The sequence below is a fragment of the Mustela erminea genome, chromosome 12 (genome assembly GCF_009829155.1).
Source record: "Mustela erminea isolate mMusErm1 chromosome 12, mMusErm1.Pri, whole genome shotgun sequence".
Lineage (NCBI taxonomy): Eukaryota > Metazoa > Chordata > Mammalia > Carnivora > Mustelidae > Mustela > Mustela erminea.
This window is the reverse complement of record NC_045625.1, coordinates 26,355,001-26,369,073: the sequence shown is the minus strand read 5'-3', so window position 1 is coordinate 26,369,073 and position 14,073 is coordinate 26,355,001. Positions and strand designations below refer to the sequence as shown.

Genomic DNA, 14,073 nt, shown 5'->3' with positions numbered 1-14,073 from the left:
AGGTAATACCTTGTTACACTGATTTCCTAAACTAGCAGTTCTGAGAAAGTCTTCTGAGTAAATAGATAGTTCCCCCAAATACCAACTAATTTGAAAAGCATAATTTGTTTCACTTTTTTTATTTTTTAAGTTATTTTTAAAAATTTGGCACTACATTACATTAGTTTCAAGTGTACAACATAATGATTCAACTTCTCTGTAGTTCTGCTGTGCTCACTGTAAGCGTAGCTACCGTCTGTGACCGTAAAATGCCATTCCAGTACCACTGACCAAATGCCCTGTGTTTTTTATCTTATATTCATGTAAGTAGTGTTTTCCCCATGTCTTTGCCATCTAAGTCATCTCTAGTTCTGTAAGCTGGGCCAGTTTCCTTCTGCCCTCAGACCCTATTTCTCTGTGCTTTTTAATTCAAAATCACTGGGAGTTTAAATATGAAACTATTAAGTAGTAGAACCTCAGAGAAAATGTGTTTGAGCCAGGCTGTGTTATTTTTTACATCACATCACCTTTTCCGGACCTCAAGTGTACCAGCTTCTCTTCCTATTTAGTCTTAGCAATCAACTGATAACCAACTGATATTCTAACAACAGAAAGTTGAGGTTATTATGTGCTGATGGAGTTTCCAGCAGAAGGAATAGCAGAAACATGAGAGGCCATGCAAGTACATTGTATTTGGTTGGAAGTACAGGATATGTAGACAACAATAATGGGAAATAAAGAAGGAGTTACTAAATTATAGCCTTATCGTTATTAGCTAAATGCTAGCATTAGCAATTTGAATTTTATTCTTTATCTACAGTGTTGAGTAAATTAAGTAGGAAAATAATATGATAGTTGTGCTTCAGAATATGGATATGTTCTATATTTTTTGAAAATTGAAATATTGTTTTGGATAGCACTAAACTTCAGTTTGGATAACTCATCATCCCATTTGAACCTGAGAGTTGAAGATACCTGTGTAGAGTGGGATCCTACTGGAGGAAAAGGTCAAGAAAATAAAATGAAAGGGAAAGAGAATAAGGGCAGGTAAGCCATTTCATTAGATCTGTTATGTGGACACGTGTTTGTACATTGTTTTTTCTTGACAGTGGCTTATGAAATCCTTTCTTTATACATTAGTATGATTTGTGATGGGTTAATAACACCAAAGTGAGGAATATAATACTGTTAATCAATTGAATTTGTTTTAACATTTTCATTACTTTTTCTTTCCTAATCCTCTTTTTACACATTTTATTTCAGCATTCCATTTCTTTAAAGTTATAGCTAGAGCAACTTGAACTGCTTAAGAGAGAAGTTCCTGAATTTTAGACTTATGGATCACATGTCTTACCTGAAGGTCTGCACTAAATGACAACTTTTAGCATGTACAGTCCCATTGTCTTGCCACTGCAGCAACCTTATGAACCAAAGAGAAAGTCTTGGGACCTTTTGTTGATGTCAGACTTACTTAGTCTCCAAAGTATGGGAGCCTCTTTCTTTTTTAACAGAGGAAAATTTTGCTCAAACTGAAATAAAGTAATATCACTGTGAGTTAAAACAGTGAATCAAAAAATTTTTTCTCAGCAGGCTTTTGATCTAATTTTATTATTAGCTGTTAAGTTTAAGTTGTAAAGCAGTCTCTTAACAGTTGCCTATTTTTATCTAACAGTGTCCATGTTACTTCACTGAAGAAACATACAAGGTGATGATCTGTGTCTGTCTGGTTCTAGGACTTAGTATATCTAGCTTGGCTGAATAACTTTAATTTTTCTTGTAACCAATAAGCAGAAGCCATTGCAGTGCTTTCATAAGCTAAAATACTGCTCTCTGTAGATTGTCTGTATTGGTAGCTTATGTTTTGAATTTACAGCATTGTAGTCTGCTGCATACTCTTTGGATTATATTGTATATGGTAACAAAACAAAGAGCTCTGCTTTAAAGTCTTTCTTGAGTTATTTTCCCTCATCTGATTTTTTTCTGCATTTACTTATACCTGGCATCTTTCTTGTGCTGTATTCAATATATCTAACATTACAGCTTTGTTTTTATTTGTATTTGACACAAGGCAGGTTTGAAGTGTTCTCTATCGTGTAGTAATCACGCAGTTTCAAAAGCATCAAGGATAAAAAATAAAGGTTATTACTGAAATTATTAGGACAGTGCTCAGAAGGATGAATCAATTCAAACTGCACAATTATTCAGGTGCTAATTTGAAGATAACACATATTTTTACCAGAAACCAGAATGTATTCCCTTTTCAAAATCACTTTCTTTTTTTTTCTAGTTTATCTGTTCATTATTAGTGAAAGTGATTTCAGGGTTAGCATATCATAAATTATAAAATGTTTCTGGATTTAATAGAGTATATGAAGTTTCATTTAGTCACTTGGAGATTTTTAGATTGCTTGTATTTAGCAGTTCAGATCATATTATTTCTCTTTCTCCTCTCCTTTTTAAGGGTATTTTATGTGTAGGGTGCTTCTGGAATGTTATGTACATTTATTTTTTCCATAAATATTTGTTCACTGTAAGGTGTTAGCTAGATGTGTTGGGGTTATAGGGATAAACAGTGTTCCTGCCTTTAAGATATTTGCCCTAGCTTATGCATATGAAATACGTATCTATAAAAAAAATAACAGTAATACGAGGTAGAGATTACATGGAATGGTAAGCAAGATAAAGGATTTTAAGGAAGAAAGGTGTCCTGAGCTGCCAGGTTTTAAGGTGGTCAGGACATTGAGCCAAACGGAGGGTAACAATCAAGGCTTTATTCACTTACCAATAGTGCAAGTAAGAGGCCTCAAAGGAAAGGCTGCTAGCTCTCCTCGGTGTTCCATTTTTCCCAACAGAATGGCACTGGGTGAGGGTCAGGTAAATGAAAGCAGATTGCCATTGGTGGTTATCTGGAGGACCATCTCACTGCCAAGAGATCCCCAAACAGAATGCTCTTCCTGTTGTTTTATGGACCTGAGACTGAGAAGAAGGGAGAAGAGGAAAGATTAGAAGTGGGAAGTATTGGGATGGAGTGGAGAGAGTGTCCTCAGACTACATACCTCACCCCTGCCTCCTGGAAGGAGGTCTATACAGAGGCAACTGAAAAGGTTTTGGGGGTGGGGAGAAGTATCTCTGAATGGAGGTGCTTAAGCTAGGAATACAGATATGCATCTGAGCACTGGGTTGTGGTGGGGGTGGATTGCATCTCCCTTCAGAAGCTGTGGTAAACTAGCTATTTACCAAGTCTGGTATGGGAAAGGTAGCCCTTCTAGGCCTATCACTAAAAGCCGTTTGTAATTGGGCCTGAAAGGCTACACAGAGGATTTTGGCCTGGAGCTGGATTCCTCGGAAGAATTATTTAGTCTGGTAAGATCTGGAAAATCTTCATTAACAAAATTTGTAAAATAATAAAAAAAGTAGTATTTAGCTTGGTTCTCAAGAAAGTAGAAGAATGCATGCCATTTGGACTTGGATTGAGAGAGGGAGAAACAAAGAGAAAAGGCACTGAAGCAGGTTCCCTGAGTTTAAGGAACACTTTAGCTGCTACATTTAGCTAAATAGTGCTGTCTGGGGGTGGTGAGAAGGCTTGAAAAGCAGACTGGGACCAAATCCAGAAGAACCTGAAATGCCAAGCTAAGTTGTTTGTAGGCAGTAAGGAGTGCTGGAAGATTTTAAAGTAGGCATGTCAGACTTAGGTTTATCTTGTATCAGTGAATGAGATGAATTGGGTAGCAAAGAGATCATTTCAGAAACTAGTAAAACAATTTAGAGTGCAGGTAAACAAAGAGTCTTAATTTACACAGTAAAGCTTCAAAGGTATTGTTCTAGAGGAGAGGTGGGAGGATCAGGTTTGACCTAGGACAGCACTAGCTGTCATACTGCTTGCAAAAATGTTCTTAGGGTTGGAAGTCTAGAGTGCTGCAGTGGAAGAGTCCTCCTTATTTAACTTTTTTGAAATTAAACTGCCACTCTTAATAGTTACATTTGTTTGTCTTTTCTCCATGCTTTTCCCTTTATTTCTTTACTACTGGTAAGTTACAATTTTTTTTCTTTAATGCAGTGATTCAGTATAATTGAAATGTTTTTAGGCATCTTTGGGTTTTGATTTATTTTGCATTTTTCAGATTTAGTGAAAGGCCTAATACTGTCCTGTTTATCATATCATATAATTTGATGTAAGGGGAGATCAAATTGAATCTTGTCCATTTTAGTAGGAGAAATGCTTTATAACATTTTATATAATCCTGTGCATGGATTTGGGCATTTGCTTTTTCTTCTTCTTAAGAAGAAAAGATTCACAACAAAAATACCTGCTGCTTATGAAAAGGTTATTTAGTTTGCATTATAGTCGTATTTTTGCCATTTCAAAATTTAACTTTAACTGCAAGAAATGTAAGCTCTATAATCCATTACCTTTCTTGAGTTCTTTTCTTCTGTTCAGTTCTTTTGTTTTTCTTTCTATCTTGTCGCATTTTGACATTGTTTCTTATATCAACTGTGTGTTCTTTATATAAGCTTTGTTCAGTCTGCATGATGTAAGTGTTCAGCCTGCTTTGTGTTGATGACTTCTTACATTTCAGTGTTTATAATTGACAACTCTGATAATAATTCAGATAAAAGTAAAATGGTGTTATTTGTGCAACATAATTAAACATCTTTTCAGAGTTTCATTTCATGATTTATAATTTTAGTTTGTGAAACATTTATAATATAGAATGTTTTTCTTTTTTTCCTGTTTATATAGAAGTGGAACACCATCCCCCAAACGGACATCCATAGGCTCCAGGCCACCAGCAGTAAGAGGCAGCAGAGATCGTTTTACTGGGGAATCATACACAGTGCTGGGTAGGATAAACACCGTCTTCATTGTCAGTTAATATTAAAGACGTCATGGTCACACTCATGGGCTTTCCACTCACTTAGAGCTGGAGTGGCCTGTGTACTGAATGAATATTTGCAAAAGTTTTTGATTACTTTTGGTAGGTTTCAGGTTGTCTAATCATTGATTGCTTCCTTTTACATAGTACTCTATATATATGCATATCTTTTGAGGAGATAGTAAGGAAGAAAAATTAGTAGTAAATAACAAGTAAAGTTATAGCAGGTGCTCTGCATTTAGTGTCTGTGTGTTTATATGGTTATTTTCTGAATCGGATTTTTTTGTGCCATTTTGTGAGATGAGAGGTAGGTAAAAATCTGTGTGACTCATAAGAAAGAAGTTAGAGCCAAATTTACCTTTCTGATCTTTTGCAGGAGACACTGCTATTGAAAGTGGACAACATTATTGGGAGGTCAAGGCCCAGAAGGATTGTAAATCCTACAGTGTGGGAGTAGCATACAAGACTTTGGGGAAATTTGACCAGTTAGGAAAGACAAACAGTAGTTGGTGTATCCATGTCAACAACTGGCTACAGAACACATTTGCAGCAAAGCATAACAATAAAGTCAAAGCCTTGGATGTTACTGTTCCTGAGAGAATAGGTGTATTTTGTGACTTTGATGGGGGTAAGTTTACTGATTTTCTCATAAGTCATTTTGTCATAGTTGCTTATATTCTAGTACTTTTCATTGGCAATCATTCATATACAGTTTTCATTATTATGGTGGTCAGGGTGCTTTGATCTACTAGGATTTGATCACAAACATAGTTTCAGCTCTAGAATTGACTGGAAGGGATGTTTGATGTTTGCCTGAAGCCTTATAAAAGCACTCATCTATATATATATGCTTAATAAGTCTGAAAGAATGATTTCCTTAATTTAGTTTTAAGCATTAAAGTTTTTTCTGTCCATTTTAATTCCTACCTGACCTATTTTATTACCTGTAAAGAATGGTGGAGTCCGATTTTTCAAGTTGGAATGGACCTTAGAAATTGTCTAGTCTACCTACTATACAGTTAATATCCTTACAGTTATTTCATCAACTATATCTCATGTAGTTGTCACTCCTATACTTGAAGAACTTTCTAATGTGAAGCTTATTGTCTTGGAAGACAGCTTATTTCACCATTGGATAGTACTCAGTAGTAGAAGGTTTTTTGCAAATTGACTCTGTTTCCTTATAACTTCTGAGACTACTGTCCTTAAATTTTGTCATCTGAAGAAACAAAGAATTATGTTCCCTAATTCACATTTACATGATAATATTTATTTGTTTAAAAACTATTAACGTTAACTTCTTTTGGTCTTTTTCCAGACTGTACATTCTCTCTACCATCAGTCATTTTTCTTACAGTTTAATTTTTCCAAATCTTTATAAGCTGCTATGGTTACATACTATGTCAACATATTTCTTAAAGATTGGTTCTCAAAGTAGGTCATGCAACTTCTGACCATCATAAGACATGCGATTTGGCAACACAATTTCTAGTAATATGACTTAATGACTAGCTTTTTGAATATATATATATATATATTTTTTTTTTTTTTTTTTGAGAGAGAGAGATAATAAAGAGCATGAGCAAAGTAGAAGAAGCAGAAGAGAGAGACTCTTAAGCAGGCCCCATGTTCCAAATGGAGCCCGGCACAGGGCTCAATCTCATGACCCTGAGATCATGACCCAGGCTGAATTCAAGAGTCAGACACTTAACTGACTGAGCCTCCCTGGCACTCCTATAAAAATTTTGAAGATGAAATTGTCAAAGTAGGAGGAAAAGTAATTCCCTAAATACTTTTCTCCAAGTTGACACTTTAAGCTAATAAAATGCAATTTTACCGTTTTAAGTAACATCATGTCCAAATAATTTGCTGAGCCTTCTACCTAGTTACTCAAAAGAGAAGAGTTAACTTTGTCTTGATTTAATTTTGGTGATGACATGTTAGTTTTGCAGCATTCTTTTTATAATTTCCCTGGGGATACATGTTATTATTGACACATTTTTTTTTTCTTTTCCAACTCTCAAAATAGCTTTTGCTTATCTTCTGTCTCTTTTCTCATACTCTGTGGTTCCTCAAAGTGAGAAGTGTAATTGCTAGCCTAGCGCATAGGGTACAGGAAGGAGTTGTAATGTAGGATGGAATCTGATTCTGAGAGCCTTGAATAATAAGAGGCTTGATTTTTTTATAGTAGTTGAGGGAAGGGGGTTTTTGTGCATTTTAGAAAGCTTTAGTCATATGATGATAACCTAATTTTAGAAATATTGGAGAGTAAGTGGTTAAATATGGAAGAGATTTCAAATACAGGGTTAAGACTTTTCAGGAGTCAGTCTTTAAGCAGTGCAGGCAGGACCATGTTTATTTTCTTAGGTATTACATCTTTATTGCCTGGCAAGTGCATTTACATGGTAAGCCATTAATAAATGTTTGTTGCATGATTATTAGTAACAAGGGCCTGAGTAGTGGGGAATCAGGAGCAATGGATTTGATGGTTTTGACAAGCAGACTTCATAGGACTCAGTAGATAAATATGGTTTGGAGGGCGAACAAAGAAGAGTTGAAGATGACTGAGATTCCAGCCAGTGTGGTCAAGGGGATGGTATGTCATCTGCAGCATAGGGAACATAGTCCTGGAGAAAGATGAGATGCTAGCAGGACAACCATGTGGCATGGCTGGCTAATACTTAGAAATTCAATGTTAGAAGTCAGAAGAGAAGTAGAGCTAAAGCTAAATGTTAGACACAGCATCACAGAGTGGCTACTGAAGAACGATTAAATGTTACTGCTCTGCTTTTTACTAACTTTGTGACCATACATAAGTTGCTTAAATGTTTTGAGGTACTGTATATAAAGAACGCAGTGCTTTAATGGTAGACATAAATACTAGTTTCTCTTCTCTGTTTGGTGGCAGCTGAGTCATTAAGGAAATATTGTAGAGAGAAAACAGAACCTAGACAAGCATCTACATTCAGAATAGGAGAAAAGGAGACAGAAAATATCCTCAGGGTTAGAGATACCATGGGACAAGAATTTCAAGAAGCAGTAACAGATGTAAGGAGGCCATCTGGTTGGACAGCTAGGTGGTCAGAAAGTTATTTTAGTTGCGTGGTCATGTTGAAAGACAGACTGTGAGGGTATTTTAAAAATTAACAAAGCAGAAGCAGTGATAATCATGATTTCAGAGACTGAAATGAGTATGACTGTAAATGTTTGGAAGACAGAGTTTAATAGAATAAGCCTTAAATTATAATAGGATTTTGATATAGAGACTGGTTAGGGTAAAAGTGAGGAAGAAATAGCCTGGTTTTAACTGAGTTAAGGAAACCATTTGTTAAATAATGATAAAACAAATAGTTTATAGTTGAATAAATAGAATAGTGCCAGATTATAGAAGCATTATGGAGATCCTGAAACTCAGGAAAGAAAACTAGATTTGGGCTTTCTCTTAAGCATGTATACTACTGATTTTCAAGTGAGAATTTCTGAGTCTAGTCATTATAGTTTGTAATTTTAAAAAAGTGCCAAAATACATATTATTACTTGCACTCATGATGATATGTCAGATTTAATTAAATGTTTCATATAATAAATTAGGTGTGTTTTTTTTTCCCTTTTAGGTCAACTTTCTTTCTATGATGCAAGCTCAAAACAGTTGTTGTATTCCTTTAAGACGAAATTTACTCAGCCAGTACTACCTGGCTTCATGGTTAGTACCTAATTTTTATTTTATTTCGTTTGGCAACTTTAAGGAGAACAATCTTTGCTATATATTTGGGGAAGCCAAACATCTTTTTTTTTTTTTTTTTTTACCATATTCTTCCCTCTTTCCCTAATCTACCTCTCCCAAATCTGTGGTTGTGTCTTTTGGTATTTTTATTGAAGTAAATATTACTACATATAAGTATGTGAATTATAAGAATGCAGTTTGATGACTCTTTATAGGACTGTACACATTTTTGTAACCTCTGTCTAGATCAAGAAATGGAACATTACCAGAACCCCATAAGTCTCCTTGTGCCTCTTTCTAGTGCCTACTGGTCAGACAGCAAAGTGGTGTTAGTGTCTTGAGTTTTAATACCATGAAATTCATTTTGCCTCCTTTCCAACTTTGTATATCGAATCCTGCAATATCTTTTTGGTTCAACATAATGTTTGTGAGATTTATCCTTGTTCTCTGTGGTGTGGTATTCATTCTTATAGTTTCCCATTGTATTTATATGTACAGTTTTCCATTATGTGACTTTCATCATTTATATATCCGTTGGGTTTTTGAGTGGTTTCCCTTTGGGGCATTAGAAAATAGAATAGCTATGAATATTCTTATTCATGTCTTTTGGTAAATGTATGTATATATTTCCATCAGAGTATATAACTGAGATTAGAGTTGCTGGATGATATGGTATGTAATCAACTCTTGTAGGGTTTTTCAAAGTTGTTGGTTATACTAATTTATTGCTAGTAGTATATTAGAGTTTGATTCTTCCACATCTTTATCAACATCTGGTAGTATCTTTTTTAAGTTTTAGTCCTTCTAGGGGGTATGATATATTGAATTGTGGTTTTTCATTTGCACTTCCTTGATGACTAGTGCTGTTAAAAGTATTTTTTTAATGTTTATTGACTATTTAGGTATACTCTTATAAAATAGTTGCTCAAGTCTTTTGCCTGTATTTCTATTGAGTCCTCTTCCTATTTCTTATTGAGTGATCTGGAGTTCTTTAAATACCCTGAGTCTTTTGCCAGATATATGTATTGTAAATTTCTTTTTCACTCTGGCTTTCCTTTTCCCTGTCTTATTGGTGTCTTTTGATGAACAAGAGTTGTTAATTTTAATGTTGCTCAATTTATCAATTTTAAAAATTCATGGTTAGCCTTTCTGTGTTCTATTTAAGAAATCTTTTTTCAGGCTGCCTGGGTGGCTCAGTTGGTTAAGCAACTGTCTTTGTCTTGTGTGGAGTTCTGCATCCGGCTCCCAGGTCAGTGGGGAGTCCGGTTCTCCCTCGGCCCCTCCCTCTTCTCCTGCTCACACTCTCGGGTGCGTGTGTGCTCTCCCTCAAATAAATAAATAAAATCTTAATTAAAAAAAAAAAGAAAGAAATCTTTTTTCACCCACAGAGTTAGGAAAATATTCTTGTTTTCTTCTAAAAGCTTTTCCTTGTGCTTTTTTTTTTTTTTTTGATGATAGAAATATTTCTTTTATTTTGTACCTTTAGATGTAGACTGCATTTGCAACACAAGTACAATGTAGAATTGCTATGTTTGGTATGAAGTTGGGGTCAACTTATGTGTCAGGAATTCTTAAATTCCTTGTGGGTATCTGCTTGTTCCAGGACCATTTACTGAGACAATGAATCACCCTTTTCTGCTGCAGTGCAGTGTCATCTTTGTAAAGTACTAGATGACAGTCCACATGTGTTAGGCAGACACACATATATTCAGGACCACTCAATTTCAGGTTGATTTGTGCAAGGAAAAGTCATGCTTTCTCCATACAAAATGAAACTTGGTTTGAATTTGTTTTTTTATTAAGCAGATGTTTCTGCTTCTTCCAACTCCTTTATCCTCTCTGTAAGTTTGGGTTACTGTGGGGAGTTGTGCAATATAGTCGAGAGCCTCATTATTCTGGCTAGAGCTTTCCGTAATTTGGAGGGCTACTTCTAGAATGGTATATTTCCATTGTAGGGTTGGTGGAATGTTTTATGTGTCTTCTTCCATCATTATCCTGACTGTAGCTTCTCAACTATGAGAAGAAAGTATTCAGGGTATATGTGGGTTTAAACACAATAATTTTAAATCTCACAATTCATAGTGATAATTCACTTTGGATACCCTGAAATCTTAAATTTATAATAACCAAGACTCTTGGTTTTTTCATTAAAAGGTAAAAGTGATCAGTGAATGAAGTTATTCATAGAAAAATACTTAAGGATTTAGAGAAAGTTTTTATTATTAGTACTTTGCCATAAACCTCTGCTGTATTATGTGTTTTGGGCTGTTTTTCCAAGTAGGCCAATCAGGAACAAATTTTTTTTACCACATGAAGCTCAAAGTAATTTTTCCCCCTACATCTAAAAGGGTCAGTTTTATGTTTGAGTCTTTCTCAAATAGGCATATATTGTGAGTTTATTGCTTTTTATTCCAAATAATTAAGCCATAATTACATTAGTAATTATGAGGAAATGTAATTTCAAACTGGTAGGAATAATTTTTTTCCTTCATTAAAGACTTTATTAACTAGGTAACTTTAATTTTTTGTGTACAAGATTAATTCTCTTTTTAAAAGTAAGCTTTATTGAGGATAATCTATAGGAGTATACAGTTCTTTGGGATTTGACAAATGTATACAGTTGTGTAACACCACTGTAATCAAGACATTGAACATTTCTATCACCCCAGAAAAGTCATCTTCCTTTGTAGTGGACCTCTCAGATCATAATCAGCCCTGGCAATCACTAACCAGGTTTTAGTCTTCATAGTTTTGCCTTTTCTAGAATATTACAGAAAAGGGATTGTATGGTATGTAGACTTCTGATTCTGTAGCATAACGCATTTGAAATTCACCGATGTTGTGTTTATCAATAGTCCTTTCTTTTTATTGCTGGTGAGTGTCTGTTTTATTACTGACTCTGTATGTACCAAATCTTATTCATCTACTCACCAGTTGAAGGACTTTTGGGTTCTTTCCAGTTTGGGGCAATTTTGAATAAAGGCACTGTAAATATTCGCAAATGCGTTTTTGTGTGAATATTTGTTTTCATGTCTCCTGGGTAAATACCTATGAGTGAGGATATAGATCACTTGAAAGTGCTTGTTTAACTTTAAAAGAAACTACCAAAATGTTTTCCAGACTACGTTACTTTTACATTCCTAGTAGCAATATATGAAAGTTCCCCACATTCTTGCCGTTATTTGATATTGTCAGATTTTTTGTTGTTCAGCAATATTAATGGGCATGTCATGGTATTTCATTGTGGTTTTAACTTGTATTTTCCTAAGGATAAATGATGTTGAGCATTTTTTCATGTGCACATTTGCCATTTGTATAATTTCTTTCGTGAAGTATCTACAGTTTGTTTTTTTATTGGGTTACTTGTTTTCTCATTAATAAGTTTTAAGATTTCTTTATGTGTGATGGATATGAGTCCCTTACCAAATAACTGTTTTACAAATATTTTCTCCCAATTTGTGGACTTTCTCATTTTCTGAGCATTTTGAAGAGAAAATTTTCATCTTAATGAAGTCCTATTTATCCATGTATTTCTTTTATAGATCATGCTTTGCCTAACTCAAGCTTACAAAGATATTTTCTTTTGCATTCTTCCTAAAATTTTTTGGTTTTAGGTTTTACATTTAGATCTGTGATCCACTTTGAGTTATTTTTTGTATATGGTACCAGGTATGGTTTGAGATCTATTTTTTTGCATATGGATTCTAAGTGTTCCAGTGCCACTGAAAAAGACTTTCTGAAAAAGGCTAACCTTTCTTTATTGATTTGCCCCATGCACCTTTGTGCTAGATGTTTTGAGTAAATAGGTTTGGAAATCACTTAAATAATTTCCAAAGAAGTTATATAGTAGGTTTTATAATCACAGAGCTGCTTTTGTGTTTGGGTGCTATCATTACTGAACATGCTAGTTTTAAAAATTTGGAGTGTTAATCATACAGTTATGAAATTCACAGGTCAGTACATTCTTTGGTACAATACTGTAATCACTTAATAAATACTAAACACTTTAGGACACGATTGAAGGTTAGAATATTTCAAGAGTTTCTAGAATATTTGAAGAGTTTCTAGAAGGTCCCTTGTCTCAAGCTATGTCTGCTACAAACCAGCATTAAGGATAATTTAACTGATCTATTCTTTCTATTTTAATTCTTTTGAGTCTGTTCCAAATCAGTTATTACTCACCTTACTGAATGGTACCTACTCTGTTTACAAGCAGAGCACTTTCATCTTTCATAAACTTAAATTTATGGCAATTAATAGACTGACAATATGGTTTATCTGGATATTGCCATTTGCACTTTTCTCAGAAGTCTTTAAAGAATTATGAAAGAGTTCTTACTGTTAACAAGTGAGGGAAGAAAATAATGGGCTTTCCTCTGTTTACAAAGGAGTGTTAGATTCCTATAGTCTCAGGCCACACTTCATTATCACAATCTATAGGAAATTGGCTCTTTGTGCACTTCTCTTGGTTGTGAAGGTTAGCAACAGTAATAATAGCCAATGTCTTTTGCCTGTTAACCCTAAAAATTTCATCTGAAAATTTCTGCAGCCCTTAGTTCTATTGTGTGCAGCTCCAGTGGGTTCTGCTTCCGCAGAGACTTCCTCTGGCCTCGCTGGTTTTATTTTTTTATTTTAAGATTTTATTTATTTATTTGACAGAGATATCATAAGTAGGCAAAGAGAGAGGGGGAAGCATATTCTCAGTCAAGCAGAGAGCCCGACGCTGGGGTTCAATCCCAGGAGAGATTGTGACCTGAGTAGAAAGAAGAGGTTTAACCCACTGAGTCACCCATGCACTCTGGCCTCAGTGGTTCTAAAAGACTCTTGAGTTAGCCTTTCCACTTCCCCTCAGTTCAAATATGAAGGTTATCAATTTGGAATTTGTTGATGTTCACATATGTGGCATTTTGCCTTTCTTTTTTTTTTTTTAAGATTTTATTTATTTATTTGACAGAGAGAGATCACAAGTAGGCAGAGAGGCAGGCAGAGAGAGAGAGAGGAGGAAGCAGGCTCCCTGCTGAGCAGAGAGCCCGATGCGGGACTTGATCCTAGAACCCTGAGATCATAACCCGAGCCGAAGGCAGCGGCCTATCCCACTGAGCCACCCAGGCACCCGCATTTTGCCTTTCAAAGGGAACTTTAAGGGTCACCTAAGTTCTAATGATTTGAAAGCTGACTGAAGCTTTGTTTTGTCTTTTCTTAGGTTTGGTGTGGTGGACTTTCTTTGAATACTGGGATGCAGGTTCCAAGTGCTGTGAGAACACTTCAGAAAACTGAAAATGGAATGACTGGTTCAACAAGCAGCCTAAACAATGTTACTCAGTAATGCTTACTCAGAATATGTTTACCCCCCTTCTGATTGGGTGGCCTTTTATGTGCAGTTGCTAATCACAGAAATTTATGAGTGGTGAAAATCAGGTTTGCTACGCTCTGCTTTAAGGCCTGGAATGTGTTACCATTAAGCATCTAATGCAAAGTACTCACAGGAGTCTACTG

The 14,073-nt window shown here is 35.2% G+C and overlaps 1 protein-coding gene across 4 annotated transcripts in view; it reads left to right on the top strand.

Annotated features, from left to right (window-relative positions):
• Positions 1-14,073, top strand: part of FSD1L (fibronectin type III and SPRY domain containing 1 like) — a 70,362-nt gene that overhangs the window by 50,526 nt on the left and 5,763 nt on the right. For 3 of the 4 annotated variants that reach the window (XM_032307549.1, XM_032307551.1, XM_032307552.1), the window contains 6 exons: positions 897-1,026; positions 1,652-1,684; positions 4,721-4,821; positions 5,230-5,481; positions 8,468-8,556; positions 13,781-14,073. The exon at positions 13,781-14,073 is cut by the window's right edge and continues 5,763 nt beyond it. In XM_032307549.1, coding sequence (XP_032163440.1) covers positions 897-1,026; positions 1,652-1,684; positions 4,721-4,821; positions 5,230-5,481; positions 8,468-8,556; positions 13,781-13,903 — 728 coding nt within the window. In that variant the 3' untranslated portion in view covers positions 13,904-14,073. The remainder of the gene's footprint in view (positions 1-896; positions 1,027-1,651; positions 1,685-4,720; positions 4,822-5,229; positions 5,482-8,467; positions 8,557-13,780) is intronic. The other variant, XM_032307550.1, reaches the window with a different exon arrangement.